Source organism: Acipenser ruthenus, chromosome 15 (assembly GCF_902713425.1).
Source record: "Acipenser ruthenus chromosome 15, fAciRut3.2 maternal haplotype, whole genome shotgun sequence".
In the NCBI taxonomy this organism is placed as follows: Eukaryota; Metazoa; Chordata; class Actinopteri; order Acipenseriformes; family Acipenseridae; genus Acipenser; species Acipenser ruthenus.
The window spans coordinates 22,455,891-22,471,845 of NC_081203.1; the positions used below are offsets into that span (position 1 = coordinate 22,455,891).

Here is a 15,955-nt window from a genome sequence, read left to right on the forward strand (position 1 = left end):
TATTTCGTCAATCTGAAGGGAACAGTGGCGGAAAGGGTAATATTCGGAGACAATGCCAGTGTTTTTTTCACTACAGATGACCAACTAATGTAGAAACACAAAGTACACAGAAAAAAACCATAAAGGCGAGCCACAATAGACACGTTCTATCAGTATGTACAAGAGTTACGCTTTAGTATGTTAATAACAAGTACTGTAGTATTTGTTATAATATTAATGAAATATATTTATTTTTTTGTTCATTAAAAAAAAGTTTTATGAAACAAGATAACATATTCAAAACATGCTGTATAGTGAAAACATTTGTAATCCCTCGAGAATGATTGTTGTTTTTGGAGCAAAATAACTTAAACCAGTCTGCTTGAAAGAAGATAATCCGTTAGCCATAGATTCCAATTTACTTTATTCGTGTGTGTGTGTGCGCGTATGTTTCTGAATCTAGTACTGTGGTATTTTGCTTTGATATACAGTATGTTTGTACAGTTGCAGTTTCTAGTAGTAAATTGTTATTTTGGTTAGCTTTAGCTGAAAAACGTGTGTGGAAATTGCATAACTGTGAAAAGCAACGATGTGCTTTGAACTTAATGTACTGTAGAGTGTTTTGAAAGTACGTAGTGTGTTGTTTTCAATGTAGAAATAGAGTACCAAAATAATATACCAAAAACATTTTTATTCACAAATATGTAAGCATGTATTTCAAAGAAAGTATCTGCAATAGGAATTTCACCAGTGAGAAGAATATTCTTTATAAAACAGGCAGTGCTACGTTCGGTATGATTTCTTTTGTTACATCGCATATTACTGTCTCACATCAGCTGTGACAGAAAGAGACACGCTTCTTGCAAAGCGGACGTTTTGTTTTGTTTTTTCTGCACACACGTTCCCACTTTTTTTTTTTTTTAAGAACTTGATTGAATACATTTTCTGATTCTTACTGATTATGAGAAAACCCACAACAGTTACCTTATTGGTAGAAACTGACTTTGTGTTCAAAAGAGTTGTGATGTTTGATGTCGCCCTCTAGGGAGAGTTGACAGAAATATATTTCACACCTTATTTTGCAGTGTTTTGTGGAATGGTTAAAATATTAAAACAGGAACTAGAATCTGAACCCACGTTTGCAGTTTCTGAAAAAAACTCCTTGCAGTCGGTTGGCTGGACTAAACTTTGGGTTTAAGTTAAGATGAACATTGGTGCTTTTGTATTTACATTGTCAAGAACAGGCATTGACAGGCAGTCGCTAGGCCTACTCTCTAAACTGTTCCAGCACTGCCGCTCCCACTAGTTGTTGCTATGGTGAAAGGGGCAAAGTTTAAAAAAGTATGTGTATGATTAGCTGTGTCCCAGCTCTTGTGTAATAAAGAACCAATATTAATCATTGAGCCTTCCACTTCCACCTTCCTTATACATGCGTGAACATGCCAGTTTACTTATTTACCAAGAAGAAAACCTAGGTTGAAGCACAGCAAGTTATTTCATAGGTAGTGAAGGTAATTTTTCTAGTTTGGCATCCTAACGTGGGGGGAGGGGCGGTGCTTGTATGGAATGTGGTTACTGTATATCCCTTGGAACTTTTTGTTGAACTAACTTTTATTGATGTAACTTACGCCCTTGGGGTATTTTGTTGGTTAACCTTGTCTTCCTATCCACTATGACTGCCCTTTGCTTGTGGTAACATTTCTAATATTGTGAAGAAATGACTTAATGGATTTTGTCCCCTATTATATTTGTAGTATGACTGTGACAGAGTGTTCCCCGCACATCTGCTGGCTAAGTGGAGGCTCTGTGTTATTGTAGACAGCCGTTATTTGGGTCATGTGCGCCGTCAACCAGCGGCAGTTACTAAATGGCCTACCACTGATTAACACTCATGAGGCTCCACCACAGCTATAAAGGACAGGATCGGTAATACAGTACCTGGCTGTAATAAGTCTGTTTATTCACTGAAAAGGTCTGCATGCGTCTGCAGTAAAGAAGATAAAACTACTAAGGACTGTCGTGAGTCTATCCTTTTATTATTCCGGCCACTATAAAAAAGGTATTTGTATCAAAGTAATGTGTTTTTAAATATTTTTATTTTATTTCTGTTCTCTGTATACAAAATACAAATTCGCAGGGCTGCTGAAAATACTTTGGAGTTACTGCCTGCAGAACATGTCAGTCAATAAGGGAAGCAATTGTTTAGTTAATGACAAGAAATAACAGGTTGAGAGGTGGAGGCAATCCAGGTGAAATGACCATGGATGTGGAAACAGTGCTTTCTTTAACCTAGCAGTAAGATAACACGTAATTCAATGCCAGAGTGTCACGGATAACTCTGTGGTGACGTCAGGCCAGGAAGTAGACACACAACAGTTTTGTGAGTGAATTGTGCTGTTGCGCTGGTTTATTATAAATAAAAGGTTTTAACAAACAAAACACTGAACAAAACAAAATGGCACAGTGGTCAAAACAGACAGACTAACAAACACGGAACAAACAAGTATCGTGCTGGTGTAGAACCAGTACGCATAGCAATTGTTATTGATCTTTTCTCTTTCTCTCCTTAACTCACAACACTTCTCTCATTCCACCTCTGAACACATAACCTTGTATCACCCTTGATCACCCTATTTATACATCTGTGGCTGGAGCCTTCATTAATCATTTAATCACTTCAATTCATGGCTCCAGCCACATTCCTACATGTTTTTGCAGGGAGGATTCTAACTTCCTCCCTGTGACCCATTATTCCACACACAAACACTCACGCACATCCCCATGCTCGCATACCAACATACCTTTTTAATTTGCACGTGAAGTGATTGTGCAATCCCTGTGCCTAAATACAAATATACATTTTAAATCACCTGTGCTACATAACCCACACTTCGTGCTCCACTACACACATACATACAAAACACACACAGGAGCGCGGTGTACCCCGTCACACAAAGTCAAAACCATTGCACAATCGCTCATCATTATACTGAGCTTGATTACTCAACCAATAACAGGTGGAAACAAGATTATAACATTAAGGATGATTCAGAACCCAGGATATTAATATCAATAGGATCATTTAGCCAGTGTCTGCATGTTTGGTGAAAAGCAATTATTATGATGAGTCATTCTGATGTCCTTTCCACCACAGCCACCTTATTCATGTGCTAACATGCCATGTAACTCACAAAGTCTTCATTTCAGACACTCAACCATGAATTCTATACCTCTGATTGATAAAAGTGTTTCCCAAATTTGTCTAATTTACTGCCTGGGGATGTTTTAGATTTCAGCTTGTTTTTATAGTTTTCCTTTTCTGGAATACACACTACCCCATTCACAAAGTCGGTATTCACAGGTTCTTTCACCATAAACTTTGCGGAAGGTTTCTCAGGAACAGCAGTCTACTCAAAACCAAGCTATCTGCTTTTAACAGATACTATAAATTCTTTAAAAAGAGTATTCCCTATGATTTGGGGTTTTGCACCAATTATTTACCCCCTGTTTCTAACCCTTTCCTGGTTTATGTAAGCGCCGGAGAATACACATCTCCCATTGGTCACGTAGCATGCACAGCATTTTAAAAGCTAGTTTACATTAAAAAATACATTCTAGGGGTTCCCGAGTGGCACATCCAGTAAAGGCGCTCCTCGCAGGATGTGCTCTATAGCCTGGAGATCGCAGGTTCGAGTCCAGGCTATGTCACAGCTGACCGTGACCGAGAGTTCCTAGGGGACGGCGCACAATTGGCTGAGCGCTGCCCGGGTAGGGAGGGCTTAGGTCGGCAGGAGAATCCACGGCTCACCGCGCATCAGCGACCCCTGTGGCCGATAGGGCGCCTGTGGCTCTGCAGCGGAGCCGCCAGATCTGTGTTGTCCTCCGGCACTATAGGTCTGGTGGCATTGCTGTGGATCTGCAGTGCGAAAAATGACGGCTTGGAAGGAGCACGTTTCGGAGGACGCGTGTTCCAGCCTCCGTTTCCTGAGTCGGCGGGGGGGTTGCGAGCGGTGAGCCGGGGATACAGATACTAATTGGGCATGCTAAACTGGGGTGAAAACCGGGGTAAAAATAATTGGCGACGACTAAATTTAAAAAAAAAAAAAAAATAAATAAATAAATAATACATTCTAGGCAGATCAGTTCTAGCAGGTCCCAGCTTGTTCAATACAATGAGTTACACATGGCAAAAACATGACGCAGAACGACAAAGCACACACCTTTTAAAGGTTTAGAGCAAATGCTAATTGCTTTTGCCTAAATTCTGATTTTTAGTGCAGTTACAAAAAACACATAACAATAAGCTCCTCCCTTGAGACCAGATTGATATAAAAACCAGCTCAACAGGCTGTGCTGACACTAGATCCATTTAGAGGGTTTGGTCCGCACTCTGTACGGTTCAGTACGTTTGGTGTGAAGTGTGAACAACAAAGTCCGCTTAGGAAACAAACCATTCCCTGCCCACCTAAAGAGGTGGTATCGGTCCGTTTTGGCAAACGCACCGAGTTTGGTTCGCTTGCTAAACCCCAATGAGACTCTGTCCTTTTGCACGTAGGAAACAAACTATACAAGGTAACCTCACTCGGAAGTAAACACTTCATGCATAGTTTAGTTCATATTCTGAGGAAACACGTACAGCAAAAACAAAAATGTCTCCTGGAACTCGCTTAGGGTTATCAGACTTCACCTTCATTTTTGTCCTGTTTGGAAACAGTAACATTGTTAAATTGTCCCGGTTTTGCTATTGTAACCAAATGATCTCAACCCCTTTGCTCGCAGATAAGTGTGAACAGCAAGCAAATTGATACGTTGTTTCAAACCAAACGAACCAGACAGAGTCCATTTGAAACGGTCTAAGTGTGAATGCAGCCTTAAAGTCAATTTCACTTTGTTGATCTGTGCAGATCCTCCTGTGTTAAGAACATTCTACTTTGAGGTCATTACAGAGAGCCCACAGTGTTAGCAACAGTAGTCTGTCATGACAACGTTCTTTTGTATCGTAAATCAGTGGCAGTTTTCATGAATAGAATGCAGCCGGTGTGTTTCTGGTCCTTAATGACTCGTCTGTTGCTGGGCAGCTATAAATTTGATTGGAATGAAAAACACAGAGAACGCCTGCGATTGACTGAAACAAAGAGGTGTTCTGACATACCAAAACCTGGAATACACCTCCCTGCAGCCAAGACTGGAATGCTGTTGGTGGTTTATTTGGCACGAAAACCCCCACATGTCAGAACATGGTTTGAAATGACTCATTCTGTCAAGCAGGTGTCTATTTTAAAAAGTATGACAAATGACTTGCAATTTGTTTAAATAGCAAATAATGTTCTCTCATTCAATTGGAAGTCTGAAACTTTAGTTTGGGGAAAAAAGACAGCTTTGAACATACACCTAAATAAATGCTAATTAATTCCTTGTTGGCTATAATTATTTTTAGGACCTTAGTGAATTGAAATGGTTAAATATTAATATGTATCATAGTGGTTTTTTTTTTTTTTGTTAAACCATTACTGACTGTGTGGGGGCATTTTGTTGTACTACTTTCTCTAAATTAGATTCTGCAAGATTGTGAGATCATCTGAATGTCCTGATCATTTAAATTCTTGCCTGACAGCCAAGATTAAGAGAGTTACTATTAAAGAAATGGAAGATGAAATAAGAAAGTTTGGAAATGAATCTCTAATGATCACAGCAGGGGGATTTTCACTAGGCCTCTGCACCTCCTCACTACCCTTAAGAAAGGCAGCAATGCAATTAGGTGGAACAGGCTACTATTAAAGAAATAATTGAAAGGGTTGAAATGTATTAGTCTCTTGCTCATGTATCATTCATGTTAATTGGTTTCCAATTCATGTCGTTTCTGTTTTTTATCACATCACTGAGACTTTTATTTAAAAGGTGTGAACTCTGAGAGGTTTATAGCCACAAGTCTGGCTGCTGAAGACCATTTCAACTAGACTTAGTTTACTTCTTCTTCTTCTTCGTCTTTGTCTTCGTCTTCTTCTTCTTCTTCGCAGACGCCCTTACCCAGGGCGACTTACAGTCGTAAACAAAAAATACATTAATCCCACAAGGGATTGTGTCATCAATGTGAGACTAAAAGTAAAGAGTAAGAGACTAACTTGATTATTAGTCTGCCCTTCAACACTTGTGTCTACTTCCCTGTAGATAATTGTGCTGTGATGAGCGATTTGTAGTTGAGTCAGTTGCTGCTGTTAAAATGGATTCAATGGAGTGTTTTTTTGTAATAGGGAGAAATGCTGTCATTTTATATTTATGTAGCACTGCATCTGAAACTGTCTTAGAAATTGGTTGGTTTGTATCGTCCCCTTTGTGTTTAAATATTTATATGGCTGCACTGCCATGTAAACAACCACAGTAGCAGGATTATTTTGATGGGTTACAGTTTTCATTTATTGTAATCCTAGAAGCATTTCAAAAGTGTAATCTGTTGTGGTAAATCATTGAAGAATTACATTGCTGAAGACATTGGCCAAAATATTTGACTAGTTTTATCTTATCTACACTAACCAAAACACTTGCTACAGAAGCCTACAGTGCACAACTCATGAAGATCCTTTTTGCTTTCACGTGATTGTTGCTGAAAAGTTGCACACAATTCTACAGCTTATATAGATCTACTGAATTACATCCGGTAGTGTGACATTTTAAGGGGGGGCTGTGTCATGCTTGTCTATTTCTTCTTTTTCCAGGCACAAGGAGATTATCGGTCTGTTAAGGCAGACAGGGGCCCATCTTTCTCGTGAAGAGATGGAGGTAGCAGGGACAGAACTTTGCAAGTGAGCAGACAACATCTTGTCATATTTTGTTAGTGTTGTCATGTAAGAAACCATGATAGTTTAGTGCTATAGTTTGAGAACAATTAAAATGTGAAAATCAAATCAGTTCCCCTACCACCTTATAAACTTTTCTTCATTACTATTATACAATAATTGGCTGGTTTCACAAACCCCAATTGGCACTAATCTACCTTACTTAAAGTAACAATAGGTGATCCAAGATTATTGCAAATCGGGGTCTGTGAGAAACTAGCCAAATATGTACTATCCATTATCATTAACCCTTTCAGAATCAGTGTTAGGTCTTTTCAGTATGTTTCAGTTTAACAATTAAGATTTCATTAAGATTTCATTAATTCAATGCTGTTTTTGTATCATTTCCAATCTAAAATATAATTTCTGTTGGATTGTTGTGTTTTATGCTATGACTATGCTTTTCTTGCAACCCTGTTGCTAAAAGAGTCCTAATAGAAACAAATGGCTTTCAAATGAGTGCCATTGACAGATAAAGACTTGGCTTAGACTGAGCCTTGTCTCCCAAAGCACTTGCTAGTAGTGACCCCCTCCCTCCCACTCGCCCTCTGCGAAGAAGAAGAAGAAGACGAAGACAAAGACGAAGAAGAAGAAGAAGTAAACTAAGTCTAGTTGAAATGGTCTTCAGCAGCCAGACTTGTGGCTATAAACCTCTCAGAGTTCACACCTTTTAAATAAAAGTCTCAGTGATGTGATAAAAAACAGAAACGACATGAATTGGAAACCAATTAACATGAATGATACATGAGCAAGAGACTAATACATTTCAACCCTTTCAATTATTTCTTTAATAGTAGCCTGTTCCACCTAATTGCATTGCTGCCCTCCTGCTGAACCAGCTTGTCCAGAGCTGAAGTTATGCAAGCCATGGAATGTGGTCAAGCAACATGGCAGCAATGCAGTGTGGGTGTGTTTTAAAAATGTGTTTTCAAATAAAAAATATATTAATTTACTGTACTATATTTAGTAATTGTACTGTGTAATTTATAGAGCTGGTAAGCCAGAGACAGTCGCTAGGTTTCCTAAATACACTGCTACTATGATTACAATCGAAATATGATTGAATGGGTTTAGGCATTCTGTATGTCCAGTTCATTACACCATACCCATATACACATTTTTACCAGAGCTTTCTCTTCTTACTGGTACAGTATTTTGTAATTGTTCCGTTTTAGGCAATAAAATAAATGAGGTAAGGAAATCACAAGTATGTCAAGAATGTAGGGTGATCAAATAGTCATGGTCCCCAGTGTGGAGTCAGAAGACCAATAGTGCAGTTAGGTGTTGTATACCTGTAAGTGAATAGTATGATGGGATTCATTTATGTACCCAGAATAAGGATAGCATGGCAAATAATACTGCCAGATTGAAATTAATGTGCCCCTGGGAATCACTTGCTGCCCCACAACTGCTCGTTGTGGATCAGTCAGGTTCACTGGTTTTGCTTATAGCACAGATGTGCATATCAGGTGCAGGTTCTGGGTGAGTTAGCATCATTTCCATAATACCCCTCATGTGTTTCTGTCAGCTTGGCAGCAAATGCTGACCTGGTAGGGCTTGAGATTTGGGAGCTTGCTGGCGCTCGCATGGATGTGACCGGCTACGATGGGAAAACTCCTCTGGAAGTGGTAAGCTTGGGAATTCTGGGTTATTGTAATTGCTCTTTTTGTATTCCATGTGACATAACTCCAGAGTATGCCACTTTATTTGTTACTAGTTTTGTTAAATTAACAGTTTCCACAAATGGTACATCTTGCTCTTTTGGCATGAAGACCTCTATATGTTTTGCCCCTTTGGTTTACCTGTGCTACCATATTGTAGTTGATTTTTTAACATTGTTGTGTATGCGTGTGTTGTAGTTTAAATAACTACAGTCGCAGGCAAAAGTATTTGGGCAGTAAAATAAAAAGAGAAAAACCCCAAATAAAGTGATTAGTAGAATTTCTAATTGTTCTATTTAAAGATATATATTAAAGTAGAGATTCAGCTTTATAATAAAACAACAAATTAGTACATAACATGCTTACAATGAAAAATAACATGCAAAAACTAATGTCATACTGAATGTCCACAAGCAAAAACCAAGATTACTTTGTTAAAAACAATACACAAAAGCAAGCAATTAGAGTTTTCTTTTGAATACTTGAAGAAGCCTGATGATTTCTTCAACCAAATTTTATGATAAGACGAATCCAAAATACAACTTTTATTCACCAAGAAAGCAACAATATGTTTGAGGAAGAGAGGAGAAGAATTTAAAGAAAAGTTCATCATGCCCAGTGTTAAACATGGTGGAGGTTGTGTGATGGTATGGGCTTGTTTTTCTTCCTCAGGCACTGGTGACCTTTATATTGTAGAAGGATCAATGAATGTTGCAAAATATCAAGACATTTTCTGTAATACATATTGGGTAGTTAAATGTATTCATAATTGAAAAGATCAGAAGAGTTTTAAAATACATTATTGATGCTGTAGAACGAGCTGTGAGTGCACTGATAATATCAGGCCAAGTTTTCTTGTGGGTGCAGCTTTGGTGACAGGAATACTTGTGTGCTTTGTTTTTTGCTCACAGGCACAAGCAGCCGGGAATGAGGAAGTGATTGCATTTTTTCAACAAACACATCTGCGCAGAGGACAGGTAAGAGAAGCAGTGGGGGGATATAGAGGGGATCAAATAGAGACCTTGCATGCAGGATCAAATAAGCCCAAGTATTTACCACAAATAAGTGCTATGGCATTGCAAATGTCATACAAAAATGAAAGAAACTGAAGAAAGAGTTGACAAACAGCCAGGAACTATTGCAGATCTTGAACGAAACCTTAAATGCCCGTAGCATAAGAGTTTCAGTAACAATAGACAATTGGAGAATATGTTTTTTTTGTGGCTGCAAAGAGATTGCCCACCACACGTTTCTAGATGTCTGCGTATTTATTTTCCCAGAGCTTGCACACATGCAGGCATGGTGGAAAATGGTAAATTTTACGTGCTTTAAGTCTGTGAGGTTTTCTATAAGGGCATGGTAGATTTACACAAATTGTACATATGCAATCTTGGGACTCTGAGCTATGACCAGCATACCTCATTTTACATCACGGCATCCTTAATCTTATTGAGCTTAGAATTTAATTTTTTTTACAGTGAAACCACCAATCAGGTCCAACAGGTTACTCTGCACTGTACCAAGATGGAACTTCAGATTGAAATGAAGGATTTCAACACATCTAACACACTTGTTTATGCTTTCTTACAGCTACTGCCAGATAAAAATAACAAGGTAAAACAAACAATTGTTCTAAAATACTGCCCCTAAATACGAACATCTGTCAGCACTTACTGTTTCTGCCTAAGAGGCTTGCCTTTTTTCACCTTTTATAAAGCAGGTTATACTATGGAATCTAAATGAATCTGGAAAGTTTGATACCCATAGCTTTGTTATACTTTGACGCATACGAAAAAGGCTATGTTTATTATACATGACTGTATATTTGTACACAGAAAATGGAAATTTACAATACGATGCAAGATATGGACCAATACATAGATTTAACATAACATTTGATGGATTTATACAAAGTTGATGTGTAATAACGTCTAAATGATTCTACACTACTTTTATTTATTTATTTATTTATTTATTTATTTATTTATTTATTCCACAGTTTTCTCCCCAATTTGGAATGCCCAATTATTATTTTTTGTATCCCGGTTCACCGCTGTAACCCCCTCGGGAAATGGAGGCTAAAACACGCGTCCTCCGAAACATGTTTCTGCCAATCCGTCATTTTTCGCACTGCAGATCCATGGTGAAGCCACCAGACCTATAGTGCTGGAGGACAACACAGATCTGAATGGCTCCCCTGCAGACACGCAGGCGCCCTATCGGCCACAGGGGTCGCTGGTGCGCAGTGAATCGTGGATTGCCCTGCCGACCTAAGCCCTCCCTACCCGGGCAGCGCTTGGCCAATTGTGCACCGCCCCCTAGGAATCCCCGGTCATGGTCGGCATTGACAATGCCTGGATTCGAACCTGCGATCTCCAGGCTATAGGGTGCATCCTGCACTCCATGCAGAGCACCTTTACTGGATGCGCCACTCGGGAGCCCCGACGCTACTTTTAATAGTCTAATTTTTTTTTTCTTTTTTTTAAAGTAGCCTTGGTGTCCTCTACATGCTACAGTACTTATACTGGGTATAGCTTGCTGTTATAAAAAGTTATCTTCAGGGTAATTTTGCAGTTTTCACAGGATTTCCTAATGGTTATACTATGCATTTGCCATAGTTTACTATAGTTTGCCATGTTTATTAATATGGTTTACCATAACTCTCTGGGCTTTGCAATGCTTACCTCTGCTTTGCCATGTTTTCACTGTGCTTTATTAAACTTTCCTTTGCTTTTACTATGACAAACTTTTGTAAGGGCGGGCAAAAGATTTTTTTTCTCTGTACTTCAGTCACAGCTGGATAAAAGGTTTATGAAATACTTTAATTTACAGTTCTAGCAATCTATCTGTAGTTTGTAAGAACTTGTGATGTTTTCAGAAAGGTAAACATATACTGCAAACAACAATGAAGACGTAGCTATGCCAGTTACTCTTACTTTACATTTGCTATGAAGTGGACGATTGCCTGCAGGTTGCCCATAGTGGAAAATACAGGCCATGATGTAGTTACATTAGCAGCCTGTGGAACATTAACAACAACATTTCACTTGATAGCCCCTATCATGACCAAGGCCTTCCCAATGCACTTTAAATTAAATTTTTAAAAAAAATGAAGTCAGACAAAGTATTTTTAAAAACTTTGACAGTCTCAGAATCCCTAATAAGTTGGTTCGGAAATATGTATCTACTGGGACATCAAATGATACTGTAATGATCCCCCCTCCTAGTGGCTGATGGGTTTAAAACGCTACCATCAGCTAGATCTTGCTCTTTAGTTGACTGGTAAGGCGTTTGTCTTTTAACCACGTGGTCGCAGGTTCGTGTCCCGGTCCTGCCGTTCCATGCAGTTCAATTTGTAAAACCCAAGCGTTACAATAGGTAATTTAAACATGTATATGTGCAGTATTTAAAATTTAAGCTTTAAAAAATGTAAAAGCATATAGATTTCTTCTATATGTTTAGGGAAGCTGACAGGATCATGGAAGTAAATTAAGTGCAAGTTAAAAAAAAATATATATAATATATATATATATATATATATATATATATATATATATATATATATATATATATATATTTAACTATATATATAATTTTATACAGTAATAATGTTATTTCTGCAGGTTAATAACATGGTTTGGCAGTTGGTGGTGGATTTTCTGGTGGAATCTGGGTACAATCTGAGGGGGGTTCTTGAGGGCGGGGGGATTAAATCATTGATCTCGGCATGATACTGTCTTTTTTTGGTGAAACTAAAGAGATACATGGGTGACTTCTTGAAAACAAAATGGCATTTTGACATTTTTAAGCCAATTCTCATTGCATCTAACTAAATTTCTAATGCCATTTCTAAATATTAGAACCTATAAGAATTAGAAACACCCGACCTATGTAGCACATACTTTTGTGTAAGTGAGCTCTGTCACACATAACTAAATTATTGTGCTAATAGAATCTCTAATATATAAAAGAAAAAAAGAAAAAAAAAACACGTTTCAGACATTCTGTCAGCAGGGGCTTCTGTATTCAAAACTACTCAAATTACTGCTCAATAAAGAACAATTGAAACACCTTGCAGTTCCTCCAGGACAAAGTGCCATCCTGGGTGCTAAACATTTTCCCCCAACACATGTATGTGGTCCTCATAACAACCTGGATCAGACTCTGTGGAAACTAATAAATCTCTCTGCTTCATATTGACTTTATTTTCTTTTCATTTAGGTATTTCAGAATGGAGAATGTATTGAGTTCACCGACCCTAGAAGATCCTGAACACCTACTGTAGCAACATCAAGATAATGGAATCTGCGTGCTGCTGTTCATCTATAATCTTATAGGAGATCAGCTTCAAATAGACTCTACTGTAGATCGCTGTCATCACTATAGTGGAATACTTGCTCAGCGCCACACTATCCTAAGCCCAAACTGAATGTAATAGAAGTCTTGTGTATCCATTTGTGAAAAAAGTAGAAGCTGAAAGACTGCTTTCGTTTCTGTTATATATAACCTTAAAGTCAACTAAACAGGGTGCAGCAGTATTTGCTGATTTGTTTAAAACAAGGTGTAGACAGAAGTCTTTAAAAAAGAACTTTGTTCATGTAAAACATTTGAACTTGTGTTTTTATTTTATTTTTTTAAATCAAATTTGTTGTCAGGTGGAACTACTCAGAATGATTACAAACATGAATTTGCAAGGGGAAGGTTATAATAAACAAATAAATCAATACATATATATTTGGAAATGAAAGAAGGATTGTGCATGCAGTTCTAAATGCTGTAATTACAGTAAGTTGAAGCAGGTATTCTGTATTAAGGCCAGTAGATAGAGCCAGGTGGAGTCTGCAGGGACTTACGGACAAGAAGATGATTTATTATGAAGGAATAACCCATTGGACCAGAAGAAATGAGGAACAAACCTGGTTTATTAATACCACATTTATATTTGCATTACAGTCAACTCTTAATTATCCATTGGCGGATTATCCAGGTTGCGTATTAAGCATGCTTGCAAAAAAGGAATTAAAATACAGGCATGCTATACAGTACGCATTCTTTTACGCATATATGGGCTCCATTATTAGGTCAATGACTCAAACATGTTGGCAACGTGTGGTTCAATTCAAGAAAACCTTGAAATATGGAATTGGTGAACAGATGGGTCATGATTTTATAAAAGGAACACTTGATTTCATACACGAGTAGCTCTGATTCTTCAAGCAGTTTGTCTAAGAGGAAATCAATGAAAAAATCAAGGATGACTGACTACTTTAAGAAACTATAAAGCAAGTACAGTATAGTATATATGTTTTTTTTTTAGGTTTTGCATTATCCGTCGTCTTGTTTTATCTAGGGTATCCCTCCCTTCCATTACCCTGGATAATCCAGAGTTTACTGTATATTATTGTGGAAATTGCTCACAAAAAGTCAAACGGGTAAAAGTATGAGAATTAATGCATATTTTAAAAAATAACCTACCAGACTGGAGACAATCATTACTAACAATCATGTTTAGTATAAAAGCAACCATTCTATTACTAGCCAAGATCTAAATCACAAAGTTTGAAAAAACTAAAGCTCTTGTCATAAGTCAGCTACATGTTTTTATTTGAATGGATTAAATCTGCACTTGCATAGTATTCTGTTAGACATTCTACTATATATGATGTCACCATGTAAATTATATTTGGACAGCAGAATTAATATAGAAACTGCCCTTTCTGCTTGTACTTGGTCCTGTAGACCTGTGTCACTGGTGAACACAGATTGTAACATGTTTTTATTGAGATTTGTTATTTCAAGTAATTTTATTGTGTACTGTGACTTAATTTGTGTGGCTGTTTCATTATGTAATGTTCCTCTCTCAACACCTATATGCTGTAAACCGAGTGTTTAATCTAAATGGTATTATTTCTAAATGATTCTAAATGTTTAGAATTGTGTTTTTCATGCACAAGGAGACTGTCTATGATTTGCCCTCAGTTGACCTCACAGTTATCCCAACAAATATAAAAACATTCAGACTTAAATGTTTTATTAGTATTATAATGGATTGATTTTACATCGTAAGAAAGTGTATTGTGTATTTGTTCAAATAAAAATAAAATAAAGATTTCAATTGACTTTGTTTTGTGTGTCATGATGGTTTTGGAGGAGGAAAGAATCCTTTTGTAAGATTCATGAATAATGCTTGTATCTGCATAGAGCATAGATCAAATAAATAAATGGGCTAATATTAAAAATAAAATGTGTAATTTGTATCTAATTTACATGTAACTGAATTATCTATCAAGCGATGTATAAGATTAATTTCACGGATGTGTTTGCCAATACAAATATAGTACACTGCAGTAACATGAACATTGACAAGTATAGTATAAAACTTTTACTCTGCTTTATTAACACTGGGTTAGATTCTCAAAGCCATTTACTCCAAATCATCATTACTGCAATGTTTATCTGAAAGGAAGAAAACACCATTACAATTACACAACTAAAAAGAAACAACTTAAGACTACTTAAAAGTTCAAAGTCGTAGTTGTCTTTATTGGGTGTGTTTCTCTAGTCTGAAAAAAAAAATTGCTAATGATGATTTTGAGTAAAAAGCTTTGAGCATTTAGACCTGCGAGTCCACTGTGTCTTTGAGAACACAATATAATGAAATCAATGCAAACACATCTGGCCTTGGCTGTTTAACCTAAACTGTCACAAAAGCCCTGAGACACAAGCTTTGGTCACTCTCATTCTTTTGATCAATATGCAGTGGTTTAAATAAACCCATTCCTTACTGTTCAAAGGCCAAGAGTAAAAGTGGCCTCATATTTGGAATGTGACTCCCCATCTGTCATATTGTGAGACTGCAGACCTGTGAGTTATATCCACTGTAATTCAACTTGTGATAGTCCATCTGCTCTATAGTACGCAATGCATATTATTATTATTATGATGATTACATTTCTTAGCAGACACCCTTATCCAGGGCGACTTACAATTATTACAAGATATCACATTATGTTTACATACAATTACCCATTTATACAGCTGGGCTTTTTATTGGAGCAATCTAGGTAAAGTACCTTACTCAAGGGTACAGCAGCAGTCCCCTCCCCCTCCCTCCCATCCCCTCCCTCCCCTCCCCTCCCCTCCCCTCCCATCCCCCCCATCCCCCCCACGACCCTCCGGTCAGAAGTCCAGAGGCCTAACCACTACTCCACACTGCTGCCGTTCAGGGATGCTCGGGTACAAAGATGTACAAATGCCTGAGGAACAACATAGGTGGAAGTTTAACTGCAGAGAGCATGCAAGAAATGCTCGGAATGCTAATAGATCAAGTTCAGGTCAAAAAGCAACCCAAATTCAGCCCAAAAAATGTGGTAATAAAATACTGACAAATTAGTGTGACAAGACCCTGGGCAACTTTATGGGTGGTTGGATTGCATCCCAACTCGTTCTTACCTGGTAACATGAAAGGCAAATACAGTATCT

The 15,955-nt window shown here is 37.7% G+C and overlaps 1 protein-coding gene across 5 annotated transcripts in view; it reads left to right on the forward strand.

The window, feature by feature from the left end:
• aspg (asparaginase homolog (S. cerevisiae)) overlaps positions 1-14,592 on the forward strand; it is a 40,141-nt gene extending 25,549 nt beyond the window's left edge. Inside the window, exons 14-18 of one of the 5 annotated variants that reach the window (XM_058987470.1) lie at positions 6,693-6,779; positions 8,341-8,440; positions 9,385-9,450; positions 10,064-10,087; positions 10,610-11,974. In XM_058987470.1, the coding sequence (XP_058843453.1) occupies positions 6,693-6,779; positions 8,341-8,440; positions 9,385-9,450; positions 10,064-10,087; positions 10,610-10,747 (415 nt within the window). In that variant the 3' untranslated portion in view covers positions 10,748-11,974. The other 4 variants (XM_058987471.1, XM_034037393.3, XM_034037395.3 and 1 more) reach the window with 4 other exon arrangements.
• The last annotated feature ends 1,363 nt before the right edge of the window (positions 14,593-15,955 follow it).